The 14,296-nt window shown below is 44.3% G+C and overlaps 1 protein-coding gene across 1 annotated transcript; it reads left to right on the forward strand.

Moving 5' to 3' along the window:
• Positions 1 to 1,231: 1,231 nt before the first annotated feature.
• Positions 1,232 to 13,770, forward strand: TNFSF14 (TNF superfamily member 14). Its single transcript, XM_033923998.1, has 4 exons — positions 1,232 to 1,450; positions 10,491 to 10,527; positions 10,978 to 11,022; positions 12,774 to 13,770. Exons 1-4 carry the CDS (start codon positions 1,232 to 1,234, stop codon positions 13,199 to 13,201), a joined length of 729 nt encoding a protein of 242 aa, XP_033779889.1. The 3' UTR covers positions 13,202 to 13,770.
• The last annotated feature ends 526 nt before the right edge of the window (positions 13,771 to 14,296 follow it).

Consider the following 14,296-nt stretch of genomic DNA (forward strand, 5'->3'; position numbering starts at 1 on the left):
AGCACATCATAGACATTATTCAATAAAGTCACCACATTGGACCAACCTTGCAGTCACCATACACTTAGTCCTGTGATTTTCCACTTTTTTTGTTCCACATTTTTCAGACAGAATGAAGAAAGTGGAAAATCACTGAACTAAGCCTATAGCCCTCAATGGAGAGACCCCAACTTTGCTGGTTGGGCTGAGAACTTTTCCGTGGCTCCTCATAGATTTAATATAATACCAAAGAAACCTCTAATAATCTAATCTAATCTTCAATTTCCGGGTCGTTCTAAGCCTATCTAGGTTCAAGGTGGCTTACAAATCAAGAAATTTACATTATGTTTAGGAGTTTCAACCAAGAAATATAAAGTAAGCAGTATTGAACATTCAGGGGGAGGGCTTCAATGGCTGGGAGGGTGTAGATGGGCTGGAGTAAGTCTTAACAGAGATTTCGGCAGTTGGAACCCAAGCACAGTACCGGGTAAAGCTTTGGATTCTCGCCCAGAAATAGCTAAGAAGAAAAAAAAAATAAAAATAATAATTTAAATTGAATCAGATTGGGCAGACTGGATGGACCATTCGGGTCTTTATCTGCCGTCATCTACTATGTTACATTTGTATTGTGCCAATACTATGTTGTTCGAAAGACCTTAATTGGCTCTTCTCGGATTCGGGGCTGATTGAGTTGTGGCCACTGTGTAACAAGGTTGACGATCGATTGTGACAAAGAGCAAGATTATGTTGGGCCAGAATCGCACTCTGTACAACTCACACCCTGGCACTACTGCCATAAGGTGAACATTACGGATGGGAATTAATTTTTGCACAGCTCTTGGTATGGCCCTGATAAATATGTATCTCCATGGCATTTGCATCTCAGCTCGGCATACTACACCCCCACTTCAGCTCTCTCATCCTTCATCAGCTTCTGCCCTAAAGAGTAAAAGTGTTGAGGACATGTGAAGGCGGGACAGCGCCGTCTGTCCTGTCTGTGCCGTTTCACTAACAGCATGCTACGTGAAAGGAAACCGTGGTCACAGCATGTGGGGAGAGCTCTCTGGGCGTGGGGTGGCTCATTCGGCAGTGGGAGTCAGCCGCTCATCAGTCTGATCCACTGCTACAATTCCAGTCCTCAGAAAGGATGCCACAGGCTCCTGTGTCTTGACCTATCAGTTTTCACAGAGGAACGACTGCTTGGCAGTGTTTGAGGTTCAGTTCTCGCCCTACACTCCGACAGCTGAGTAGAATGGCAGACAACATGGTCTACCCCTCAGTCTTTATCGTAGATGGACAAGCTGGAAGTTATCCTTTCGTGCCTCCGAGGAGGCGGAAGAGGAGGTCCTGCAGCCTTGCCTACCTGGTGCTCACTCTCCTAGTACTGCTGGCACTTGCGGGAGTGGCCGTACAAGCTTACTTCTTAAAACAATTCCAGGATGAACTGGAGAGAGCATCATTTCAGCTTTCTGTGAGTAAAAGTCAGAATAATATTTTCTGTCTATAGGAGGAGAAAAATTCTCCCCAACAGTGGTGAATGTGTCAGTCTGTTTTACGAGCTGAAATCTCTGTCATACCATAGTATTGCCGGCCCTGGCACTCAGTAGTACCGGGAGTGTGGACTGGAGTCGATGTCTTTACATGTGCTTTAGGAGACCTGTGGGAAGGGTTTAGAGTTTTACACAATACTATTCAAACAGCGCCTCATGGGATTTCAAGTATCTTCCAGAAGGATTTCTATCCATGTCTCAAACTGAAATTCATTATGACTATAGGATTAACAGTATAGAAGCTTCTCTCCAAAACTTACAGGTGCATATTCAAACGATTAAGGAGCCCACATCCGAATAGGTGAAAATTTCCCCTTTCGGAGCTTAAAAAGTGGACCAGGCCAGTGTGGAAAACATGAGCTAATCATTTCCAGCACCTTTGCAAAAATAGCTTGGCCTAGATGTAGGAACCTCAACCTGACAAATTTCCACTCTTCAGATTAGGGGCAGGTCTTAATGGGAGACTAACTCATACGATTTTAGCTAGCCCAGGTCCCATTTTATGCAGTGAGATCTAGTCACATCTTAACGGGATCCCTTAATTATAGAAAAGAGAAATGGAATACAACTGCTGTATGTAATAAAAGTGAACCAAGTATAGGACAATCAACCATTGCGACATCACGGATGAGGTTGGCTCTTATTGGTGGAATGGGGCACTATGACATCACAATCTTAGCTCTGCTTACCAGAGACTGAAACTCTTCACACTAAGGGGGGGGAAGTTGACAATCAACCATTGTGACATCACAGATGAGGTTGGCTCTTATTGGTGGAATGGGGCACTATGACATCACAATCTTAGCTCTGCTTACCAGAGACTGAAACTCTTCACACTAAGGGGGGGGAAGTTGACAATCAACCATTGCGACATCACGGATGAGGATGGCTCTTATTGGTGGAATGGGGCACTATGACATCACAATCTTAGCTCTGCTTACCAGAGACTGAAACTCTTCACACTAAGGGGGGGGGGGAAGTTGACAATCAACCATTGCGACATCACGGATGAGGTTGGCTCTTATTGGTGGAATGGGGCACTATGACATCACAATCTTAGCTCTGCTTACCAGAGACTGAAACTCTTCACACTAAGGGGGGGGGGGAAGTTGACAATCAACCATTGCGACATCACGGATGAGGATGGCTCTTATTGGTGGAATGGGGCACTATGACATCACAATCTTAGCTCTGCTTACCAGAGACTGAAACTCTTCACACTAAGGGGGGGGGGGGAAGTTGACAATCAACCATTGCGACATCACGGATGAGGATGGCTCTTATTGGTGGAATGGGGCACTATGACATCACAATCTTAGCTCTGCTTACCAGAGACTGAAACTTTTCACACTAAGGGGGGGGGGGAAGTTGACAATCAACCATTGCGACATCACGGATGAGGATGGCTCTTATTGGTGGAATGGGGCACTATGACATCACAATCTTAGCTCTGCTTACCAGAGACTGAAACTCTTCACACTAAGGGGGGGGGGAAGTTGACAATCAACCATTGCGACATCACGGATGAGGTTGGCTCTTATTGGTGGAATGGGGCACTATGACATCACAATCTTAGCTCTGCTTACCAGAGACTGAAACTTTTCACACTAAGGGGGGGGGGAAGTTGACAATCAACCATTGCGACATCACGGATGAGGATGGCTCTTATTGGTGCAATTGTGATATCATAATGCCTCATATCAACTCTGGTTACCAGAAACTGAAACTCTTCACACTAAGAGGGAAAGTGATCAACATAGATGTACTATTTTCTCTAACGTGTGCTATTTTAGCATAGCTCCCATTTTATGCAGCGAGACCTAGTTACTAATACCTGGGTTAACAGTATAAATAACCTATTTTAATGTGAGCCCACATTGATAATTTCTCCCGTTTGTCTCCTAAGCATAGCTGAAATGATGCCAGCCCTTAGCACCTAAAGTCAGGCATATAGTTCTTTCAAAACTCAGTTTCTATGTGACTCAGCATTCAGTTTGTTTGTAAGCTCACTGGAGTATGGACCAAAATACCTGTAATTTGATTCTCAGCACCCTTGTTTAGAAAGAGATACAGATACTCATAAGAGCAACTTAAGAATAAGAACATAAAAATAGCCTTACTGGGTCAGACCAATAAGAACATAAGAACATAAGAAATGCCTCTACTGGGTCAGACCCGAGGTCCATCGTGCCCAGCAGTCCGCTCACGCGGCGGCCCAACAGGTCCAGGACCTGTGCGGTAATCCTCTATCTATACCCCTCTATTCCCTTTTCCAGCAGAAAGTTGTCCAATAGAGGGGTAGACCAATGGTCCATCAAGCCCAGTAGCCCATTCTCACGGTGGCCAATCCAGGTCATTAGTATCTGGCCAAAACCCAAGGTGTCGCAATATTCCATGCTACCAATACAGGGCAAGCAGTGGCTTACCCCGTGTCTTTCTCAATAACAAACTATGGACTTTTCCTCCAGGAACTTGTCCAAATTTTCTTAAAACCAGCTACGCTACCCGCTCTTACCACATCCTCTGGCAACGCGTTCCAGAGCTTAACTATTCTCTGAGTAAAAACAAATTCCCTCCTATTGGTTTTAAAAGTATTTCCCTGTAACTTCATCGAGTGTCCCCTAGTCTTTGGAATTTTTGACGGAGCGAAAAATCGATCCACTTGTACCTGTTCTACTCCACTCTGGATTTTGTAGACTTCAATCCTATCTCCCCTCAGCCCTCTCCTTTCCAAGATGAAGAGCCCTAACCGTTTTAGTCTTTCCTCATACTAGAGGAGTTCCATCCCCTTTACCATCTTGGTTGCTCTTCTTTGAACCTTTTCTAGTGGATTTGGAGTATGCGAGTAAATCAAAGAATTTAAATAAACTTGAAACCAGAATTGAACGCAAATGTATCAAAAGTGGCTTTGTAGTTCTGGAAGAGAAGGTGAAGTAGTCAGGTGTGCAGGTGGTCTTCTTGTCAATCCTTCTCATCTAGGGTAAAGGCTAAGGCAGAGAAGCTTGCATCCTGGAGATGAATGCGTGGCTGCAATGATGGTGTTGTCAAAAAATTTCAGCTTCCCAGATCTTGGGATGATTTTCCAAGGGCTTCTAAGCAGGGATGGTATGCATCCATCAAAGAAAGGCAGAAGTGTCTTCAGCAACAAACTGGCTAACCTACTGAAGAGGGCTTTAAACTAGAATCGTTCCAAGCCCCCCGGTGAATATAAGCTCTCGGCTAACTGAATCACTAAATCTCTCTACACAAATAGGAAAAGGGGACAATGTCTGGAAAGCAGTATATACTAATGCTCAAAGTATGGGAAACAAGGTTCCGAGTCCAGAGTCATTGATGGTGTTTATCAAAAGAGAGTCCTCTGGATGCAGTAAATAGTGGGATACAGGGCTGATAACAGTAATTTAAGAGGATCCTTAGCTGCCAGGAAAAAACGATGCTCTTTACATGGAGTCCAGGAGGGTGTTTTTATATCTGCCCTTGGGTTCCACTATTTCAGTATATGACTCTTTTCTTTATGGAAAGCCCATCAAAAATTGTTAGCCAAGTAGACCAGGGAGAGTCATCACCAGAATCCCACTTGAATAGAATTCAGTGCACGTATTCAAAAATGCCCTAATTCAATTGTTCATGTACAGAGGAAAAATGGCTTCCGAATCCCAGTCAAAATGACTTAGAAAGGACAAAATACTTCATAGATCCATCAAACACCCTCCAGTAACTCATGAAAAATGTAACCACCATTTATCTTCCGATTTGTTCCAGATGGTCCTTGTACCCTGCTACAGTTTTGTAATTGCAAGATAAGGGGTGGTTACATTTTTTCACAAATTATTTGCTGTCTGGAGATTTTTCAATGAACCTTTGAAGTATTTGGTCCTTTCTAAGTCATCCATTTAAGTCTGATCATTTTCACTGGGATTCCAAGGCCATTTCACATGAACTAAATTAAGATTTTAAAGATTTCCGAAAAGATTGAAAAGAGCCGAGACACCTCATAATTGGTGAAATTTAAAAGCCAGAGAAAGGCTGAAATTCTTGACTCCTTTAATTCCTTTCCTAGAAGGGAGAGAAAATTTAAATCGTTGAGTGCCTCTCGCATATGAAACTCTAGACATTCCATAGAAGAGGAAAGAAAACACCATATAAAATTTAAAAAATAATACATATACATTTAAACCGAGATAAACCGGGAACCAATGGAGACTCAAAAGCAAAGGAGTCACATGGGTAATGAGGGGGATTGCCCAGGGATTTGAACCCACAGCCTCAGGGTGCTGAGGCTGCATCACACACTCCCATTGGTTTGGCATTGACATTGGTGTCAAGTGGGATTCTGGGATTAGTTAGTTATTAAAGAGTCTTCACTGTTCAACCCTGCAAAAGAGAAACTGAAGCATTATGCTACTTGCTGGGTGTTGATGATTCAGACTTTCCACCATTGGTGCTAGGATCAATGGACCCCCATCTGCCTCTGCCGGCTTTTCTCAAGTTCCGTTTTGAACTGGATTGGCCACTGTGGAAACAGGATTCTGTGCTAGATGGGCCATTGCAAATTTGACGGCTAAGCCAGAGTAGGCGAAGAATGATTGCAGTCTTTCAAATTTACTGTTAAAGCTCACTGTAGTCCTTGCATTGTTCTAACGAGAGTTTCCCTCTGGCGTTTCTAAGAAGTTACATGTACAGGCAATTTCAACAGGTGTGCTTGGAAAGTCTTCCGAACGAGGCCTCTAGTTCCAAAAACAATAGGGAGCTCTTTGGTCTCTGACCACATTTCTTCCTTGACGCCAACACCTCTGATCAATGTCGTCCTGGTGTTTTTCTCCCTTACCATGCTATCTGGCTTTCTTGCATCCAGCTGGGGGATGTCTCAGGTGATCATCAGGTCTCCATTCTCATCCCGTGTCTTCCCAGATCAGTAAAGTATATCTAAGCAGCAATTGATGGCAAACCTGGAAACTCAATGTGGATCTATCCAGCCAATCAGTCATCTTCCGCTGAATATTAATGTTTAGCTGGCTAAGTGTTTATCATACAGGGACAATTATAAGACTCCTTGTTAAAAAGCAGGTTGAACTGGACCAGCTTTGTCTCAAAATTACGTCATCCCTTTCCAAATTTTTTGGTAACCTCATGACAATGTTAACCAGCAACACAGACTTCCAGTGGGTTCCTAACATAAGCAGGGAAACGAGCTGGGTTGGCCAAAGGAAAGGGAGACTTGAGCCCCAGGTGTCAATCAGAAGTCTCGATTAGTTAGCTGATCAAACACAGCATAACTATAATCAGACCCAGGCGTATATTATTCTTTCAATGTGCAGGTAACCAATCAACAAAGATATCTTGTAACTCTCTGGGACAAAAGAAAACCCTGCAAACCACAGCTCTGATCATAGAATGAGGCTACTGGTTCTGATATATTATGACCCCCTTCAGCCATCTCTGCTCCATTTCCTCATGAACAGTCTGCGGATTTTTCTTCTTTTCCTAATATACGGTAACTACCCATATTGGGAGGTAGAGTTCCCCTTAAAATTACAGGTCAGGAATCCTGGGATACACATTCCGATCCCTCAAATTTGGAGAACCTTTCAAAGCTGCTTCAATGACCTCTCCATAAAGTGGTGCAAACATCACAACCCAAGTAATAAAAGGCACCCCAAAGTGGTCAGACCAAAGAGGGCCCAATTAGCTTAGAACGTGCTATTTTTGCATGGTTCTGCTGCAGAGGAAAACTTGTGTGGAGCTGCAATGAGTTTTTGTCTCTTGTAAGTCTTAAAAAAGCCTTCAGAAAAAATATTATTTGACACTGAAAAATCCAAAGCATGCAAACTACCTTGAGGTCCTGGCACTTCCAGACACCAGTTTAGCGAGAGATCTGTTAGCTGTCAAATTCTAAAATGCTGCCAAAGAAAATGTTCAGGTCTTGGAATGGGGGAGAGGTTTGAAAGATAGCTGCTAGCGCGGCATAGATTTTTATAAAATACAACAAATGATGCTTTCTGTAAAAAAAAAAAAAAAAAAAACACCAAAAAACCCCTAAACAAAACATCTCTTCCTTCCTGGTTATCAGATATTTTTAGAAACACAGAAATATGACAGCAGATAAAAGCCAAATGGCCCATCCACGATCTCCTCCTCTCTCTAAGAGATACCACGTGACTGTCCCACACTTTCCTGAATTCAGACACAGTCCCTGTCTCCACCACTACCTCCGGGAGACTGTTCCACACATCTACCACCCTTTCTGCAAAAAAATATTTCCTTAGATTACTCCTGAGCCTGTCGCTTCTTCACTTCATCCTATGCCCTCTCATTGCAGAATTTCCTTTCATTTACATTTGAGAATTTATATCTGTGTATATTGTGTATGTATATGAAAAATGAATGGAAAAAAATTGCATTACAATTAGTAAAGGGGATGGGATCTGGGACAGAGCTTGGCTGGGCCTAAGGAGGTCTGTGGTTGCAGTACTCAGTTGATATTTGTTAGACTTAGGGGGTAATTAGCTTGAAGTAGATGAGAAACACTGCTGTAGGCAATCAGCTGGCTCCAGTGCCTCTCCTTCTCTCTTCCCTGCTGGCACCCCCTACTGGCATCCCTCTGACAATGCACAGATGTTGACATGATTTCACACATATGCGTGATATGCAAAAGACAGAATGGAATTGTCCAGATCAGAATGATGTGCACCAATAAAAGTGTCCTCCAATTCATCTGATAATATAAGAATCTTTATTCATCCAATAGCACAATGATACATCCAACGACTCAATGACTCGACATGTACATGTTTTGGCCAACAGGCCTGCTTCAGGAGTCTTAAGAACCACCAATGATAATGTCTGGAATGTGCTTCCACTTTGAAGCCTGGCAAAATCTATCAGAGTGGAAGCACATTCCAGACATTATCATTGGTGGTTCTTAAGACTCCTGAAGCAGGCCTGTTGGCCAAAACATGTACATGTCGAGTCATTGAGTCGTTGGATGTATCATTGTGCTATTGGATGAATAAAGATTCTTATATTATCAGGTGAATTGGAGGACACTTTTATTGGTGCACATCATTCTGATCTGGACAATTCCATTCTGTCTTTTGCATATTTGTGTTTGTGGGTTTGTTTTGCCCCCGTTTCGTTCCACACATATGCGTGATGTCATCATGGCGAAGTCCGCACACTTCTGGGTGCCTCAAGCCATGGCCACTACCTTTAGTGTGCCCCAGGTCGAGAAAGTTTGAGACACACTGGTATATGTATTGAAATCTTTAAGTCTGTCCCTGTAGTGTTATGATGAAGGCCAGCAACCATTTTAGTAGCCTCCTTCTGGGCCCAGTGGCTCACCCCGAGTGCAAGCACTAGGTTTTGGGGTGGGGAGGGTTGTACAGCCGGCACACCAGCACCTTCTGCCCTTCTTTGCCTCCGACACTGCTTTCCCAAACTAGCAGCAGTGGTAGTAATCTTAAATAAAGCCAGTGTGGGATCTTTGGGCACTCCCCCCGCGACTTCCAGTCCACCCCCTCCTACGTCACTTCCTTCTTCCAGCACAAAGCCGGAAGCCGCAGGAGAATGCATGAAGATCCCACAATGGCTGCATATAAGTGTACTACCGCTGCTGTTGGTTTGGAAGGTAAGGGGGAAGGATACTGGGTGGAGGTGGGATGGAGGGAGAGAGAAGTAAGATACTGCATAGAAGGATGGTGGAGGGAGAGAGAAAGAGGAACAGTGGGGTGGATGGAGAGAGAGAAAGGGCAGACATTGAATGTTAGTGGGGATAGAAGAGAGGGGGAGCAGATTCTGGACAGAAGTGGTGAGAAAGAGTGGGCAGACACTGAATGAAAGTGGAGGAAAGCGAGAGGGGAAGATGCTTGATGGAAGGAGGTAGAGAAAGAGGGCACATTCTGGATGGAATATGCATGAGAGCTATTTGCATACAATGAAAGCAGTGCATGCAGAAACTGTAGATCTTATGCAAATTCACTGGGGAAATTTTGAAAACCAACTGAATTGCGGCCCTTAAGGACCAACGTTGGGCAACCCTGGCCTAGAGGCCCTTAACCTGAAATGCTCCCAATCCCTCTCCAGTACACCATTCATCTTAACCCTTTTGTATACCACAGAAACTCTTGGGTAAACTTGCACACGCAATACAGAAATCTCTCAGATCAGGTTTTCCATTCTGTCGGAAGTTATTCCTTTTGGTCCATTGCCATGTACAGTGCGTTCAATTTATACATGCCAATGTGGTCAAAAAGGTGTTTGTTTATTGCTGACAACATAACTGCTTTTGAATATCATTGTGTGCATGTAAGTATTGTGTTTGCGTACACATGTGCACTGGTGTATGCGTGGGAGCATTAGCATGTGCAAGCATGTACACCAGCGTGCTGCTGTGTTTGTATAAATATGTGCACTAGTGTGCGTGGAGCATTAGCATGCACGCCAGCTTGTCACCGTGTTTGCATACACATGTGCACTGGTGTATCCATGGGAGCATTAGCATGTGCAAGCATGTACGCCAGCGTGCTGCTGTGTTTGTGTACACATGTGCACTGGTGTATGGTGGGAGCATTAGCATGCGTGCCAGCGTGCTGCTGTGTTTGTGTACACATGTGCACTGGTGTATGCATGGGAGCATTAGCATGTGCAAGCATGTACGCCATTGTGTCACCATGCTTGCGTACACATGTGCACTGGTGTATGTGTGGGAGCATTAGCATGTGCAAACATGTACGCCATTGTGTCACCATGCTTGCGTACACATGTGCACTGGTGTATGCGTGGGAGCATTAGCATGTGCAAACATGTACGCCAGCGTGCCGTGTTTGCGTACACATGTGCACTGGTGTATGCAGGGGAGCATTAGCATGTGTGCCAGTGTGTCACCGTGTTTGTGTACATATGTGTACCAACTTGTATGCATACAAACTTATTAAAAGACTTTTAAACCATTCTATATTTCAGGATGGAATAAACTCCAGTGTAGCAAAGGTGGTCCAGGGTAAGTGGAAACACCCCGTTTTTTCCAACATGAAAGTCTCATGACAGGCTCCTTTCTTCTCTCGCCCGAGACCTTCAAGGTCAGAGTGCAAGAGTGAATTAATGTGCCAGTTTGGCAAATGTAGTAGCTGGTGGCCAAGAGTGTGCTCAAGTTGTGATGTTCCAGGTGTTATCACTTTGAATAGTGCAGCGCCGGGTTTTGGACCTCAGCTGCATCGCTGGTTGATTAGGAAGTTATTTCATTGGCAGTTTGGTGCTCGCTTGGGATTTTGGTTCTGTGATTGCACCAGTGTTTGGATGTGTTACTGGCACTTTGTGGTTTATTCTAAAGGCGTCCAAAGATTGTTATTAGTAGAAACGTGATGGCAGATAAAGGCCAAATGGCCCAACCACTATTTCCTCCTCTGCTGTATCAGAGCATCACAAGCCTGTTTCACTTTATTTCTTTCAGACAGGACAGTGAAAGAAGAAAAAAAACCGGCAGCACATGTTATAGGTAAGACCAAAACCTTCATTTCCTGTAAAAGTCAAGGGAAAATCTATATAATTGCACAGAATGTCAGATTGGTCATACCTGCTGTGCCCTGGGTTTCTGTCCACACGGCTAAGGAAACAATCCAGCCCCAGAACACAGAGAACCACAGTTCATAACGGCAGGAAAAAAGTCCAACGCATCCAGTCAGGTGCCAGCCACAGTACAGGATGGAAGAAAAGACCACTCTTCCCATCCAGTCATTCTGTCCACACTGATCCTAGCAGCCTGCAAGGGATCTCTTCCTATGCAGCTCTGTCTCCTTTCCATCCTCGTCTTGTGTATTTTCCAGTCTTAAATAGGATAAAGCCAAGATCTCCGCTTTAGTTCCTCTAAAACCCCACCCACCCTTCCTTGCTGAATAGTGCCACTGAAATTTCTTACAGACCCATCTCCATCCTCCCAGCCATTGAAGCCCTCCCCAGCCCATCCTCCACCAAACGGCTATACACAGACACACACGGTGCAGGTCTGCCCAGTACTGGCCTTAGTTCAATATTTAATATTATTTTCTGATTCTAAATCTTCTGTGTTCATCCCACGCTTCTTTGAACTCAGTCACAGTTTTAATCTCCACCACCTCTCTCGGGAGCGCATTCCAGGCATCCACTACCCTCTCCATAAAGTAGAATTTCCTAACATTGCCCCTGAATCTACCACCCCTCAACCTCAAATTATGTCCTCTGGTTTTACCATTTTCCTTTCTCTGGAAAAGATTCTGTTCTACGTTAATACCCTTCAAGTATTTGAACGTCTGAATCATATCTCCCCTGTCTCTCCTTTCCTCTAGGGTATACATATTCAGGGCTTCCAGTCTCTCCTCATACGTCTTCTGGCGCAAGCCTCCTATCATTTTCGTTGCCCTCCTCTGGACCGCTTCAAGTCTTCTTATATCCTTCGCCAGATACTGTCTCCAAAACTGAACACAATACTCCAAGTGGGGCCTTACCAATGACCTGTACAGGGGCATCAACACCTTCTTCCTTCTACTGACTACGCCTCTCTTTATACAGCCCAGCATCCTTCTGGCAGCCGCCACTGCCTTGTCACACTGTTTTTTTCGCCTTTAGATCTTCGGACACTATCACCCCAAGGTCCCTCTCCCCGTCCGTGCATATCAGCTTCTCTCCTCCCAGCATATACGGTTCCTTCCTATTATTAATCCCCAAATGCATTACTCTGCATTTCTTTGCATTGAATTTTAGTTGCCAGGCATTAGACCATTCCTCTAACTTTTGCAGATCCTTTTTCATATTTTCCACTCCCTCTTCGGTGTCTACTCTGTTACAAATCTTGGTATCATCTGCAAAAAGGCACACTTTTCCTTCTAACCCTTCAGCAATGTCACTCACAAACATATTGAACAGGATTGGCCCCAGCACCGAACCCTGAGGGACTCCACTAGTCACCTTTCCTTCCTTCGAGCGACTTCCATTAACCACCACCCTCTGGCGTCTGTCCGACAGCCAGTTTCTGACCCAGTTCACCACTTTGGGTCCTAACTTCAGCCCTTCAAGTTTGTTCAGCAGCCTCCTATGAGGAACTGTATCAAAGGCTTTGCTGAAATTACCTCTCTCTACACATAGTCAAGGAGGCGGGGGTTTTCCAGAGATTGAGGGTGCTGAAGCACCCATGGAGCTGGCTCCTATTCCTCCAAGGGGTTCCTGGTGGGAAGGTGAAAATGTTTCAGTTGATAAATATCTGCTTTCTTCCAGGCGCAGTTTACACACAGAACACCTCAGGCGAAGAGGCGCTGCTCTGGGAACATAAGCAAGGGCTTGCTTTCCTTCACCAGGTCGATTACAGAAATGGACATTTTCACTGCCGTAAACCAGGTCACTACTTCATATACTCAAAGATCCAGTTCGGAGAGCTGAAATGTGAGTCTCATAACAAGGAGTCGCTAATACTGATTCATGGGATCTACAAAAAGATTCCCAGCTACCCCCAGGAGATGGCCCTGATGGTGAATAACAAGCCTTACTGCAACAGAAAGGACTCGGACCAGTGGTGGGACAACAGCTTCCTGGCTGGAATCGTCCTCCTAGAGGAGGAGGAGGAACTTTTTGTCAAAGTGCCCAGTAAGCACATCGTACGGATCAAAGACGGAACCAGGTCCTACTTCGGCATGTTCATGATTTAAATCACTTTCTAAGACCAAGGGGGACTTTACGGGGACAAATGGCAGGTCCAAATCGAAGGAGCAAAGGTTCTTTTATGCTACTGGGGTCATGCAGGCCAGTAAAGGCTCCAGGGCTGCTGCCACCCCTTTCTTTAACGATGTTCTCAGTGGGGTCCCTGGTGAGCAGGGTCCCATGTCACTATTTTTGTGGTTCCTGGCAGGGCAGTGACACGTAGGCGTAGCTTGGAATAAATGGTAAATGTTCTCCGACTATCCCTGATGTAAGGTTACCACAATTCCTTCTCACAAAAGTCAAAAGCGTCATTAAATCCATGGGTTGATAGTTGAAGAAGATGGTGCTTAACAGAGGTATGGGGAGAAAAACGAGGAGAAAACACAGATTTTACTGATCATAAATGAAGTTTGGGGTTTCATTTTTGCGTAAGATGGATTCACATTGCTTTTCTCTATAGAAAATGTTTTTCTTTTGCATTTTATTGTAAAAGATTTTGGGGTTCCTTTTCACAGCAGCCTATTGTACTTTGTGTGGCTGAAGTGCTTTGAAAATTAGCTCTTAACTAAATTTACAAAAGCAGGAAAGTGTTACCTGATATTCAGGTACTTAAAGTTTTACTTATAATTTTAATGTACCCTATTGTCTATTTTTCTGTAAACCGCTTAGAATCCTAACGGAGTTTAGCAGTATATAAGAAATAAATTACATTACATTACATTAAAGTTATTGATTTATGGCTGTAAATTCCCAGGATCCCAAGACAGCATTCCAAGGAAATGCTCCCCACAAGGCCCATCCCAGAAAAGTCCTAAAGAGCAGTCCAAAACCAGTTTATAGAAGATAGGAAGAGTAGATCTCAGTTCGGCATCTCCAGTGAGTTCCCGTAGTAGGATACCAGTCTACCCATTCCGTCCCCTAGACTGGGAAGGACTCAGATGTCAGCTCTGTGAATGTGTTGAGTTTTAGCATCCACAAGAGATGGCTCTGGCTCCTGACTGAAGTCCTCTACTTTAGAACAAAATAGTCTTCTCACTTTAGACCTGAAAATGTTTGGGGTGGGGTGAAAAGGCATTTCCAGAGTAAGGCAGTGATTTAGGTGC

Source organism: Geotrypetes seraphini, chromosome 16 (assembly GCF_902459505.1).
Source record: "Geotrypetes seraphini chromosome 16, aGeoSer1.1, whole genome shotgun sequence".
In the NCBI taxonomy this organism is placed as follows: Eukaryota; Metazoa; Chordata; class Amphibia; order Gymnophiona; family Dermophiidae; genus Geotrypetes; species Geotrypetes seraphini.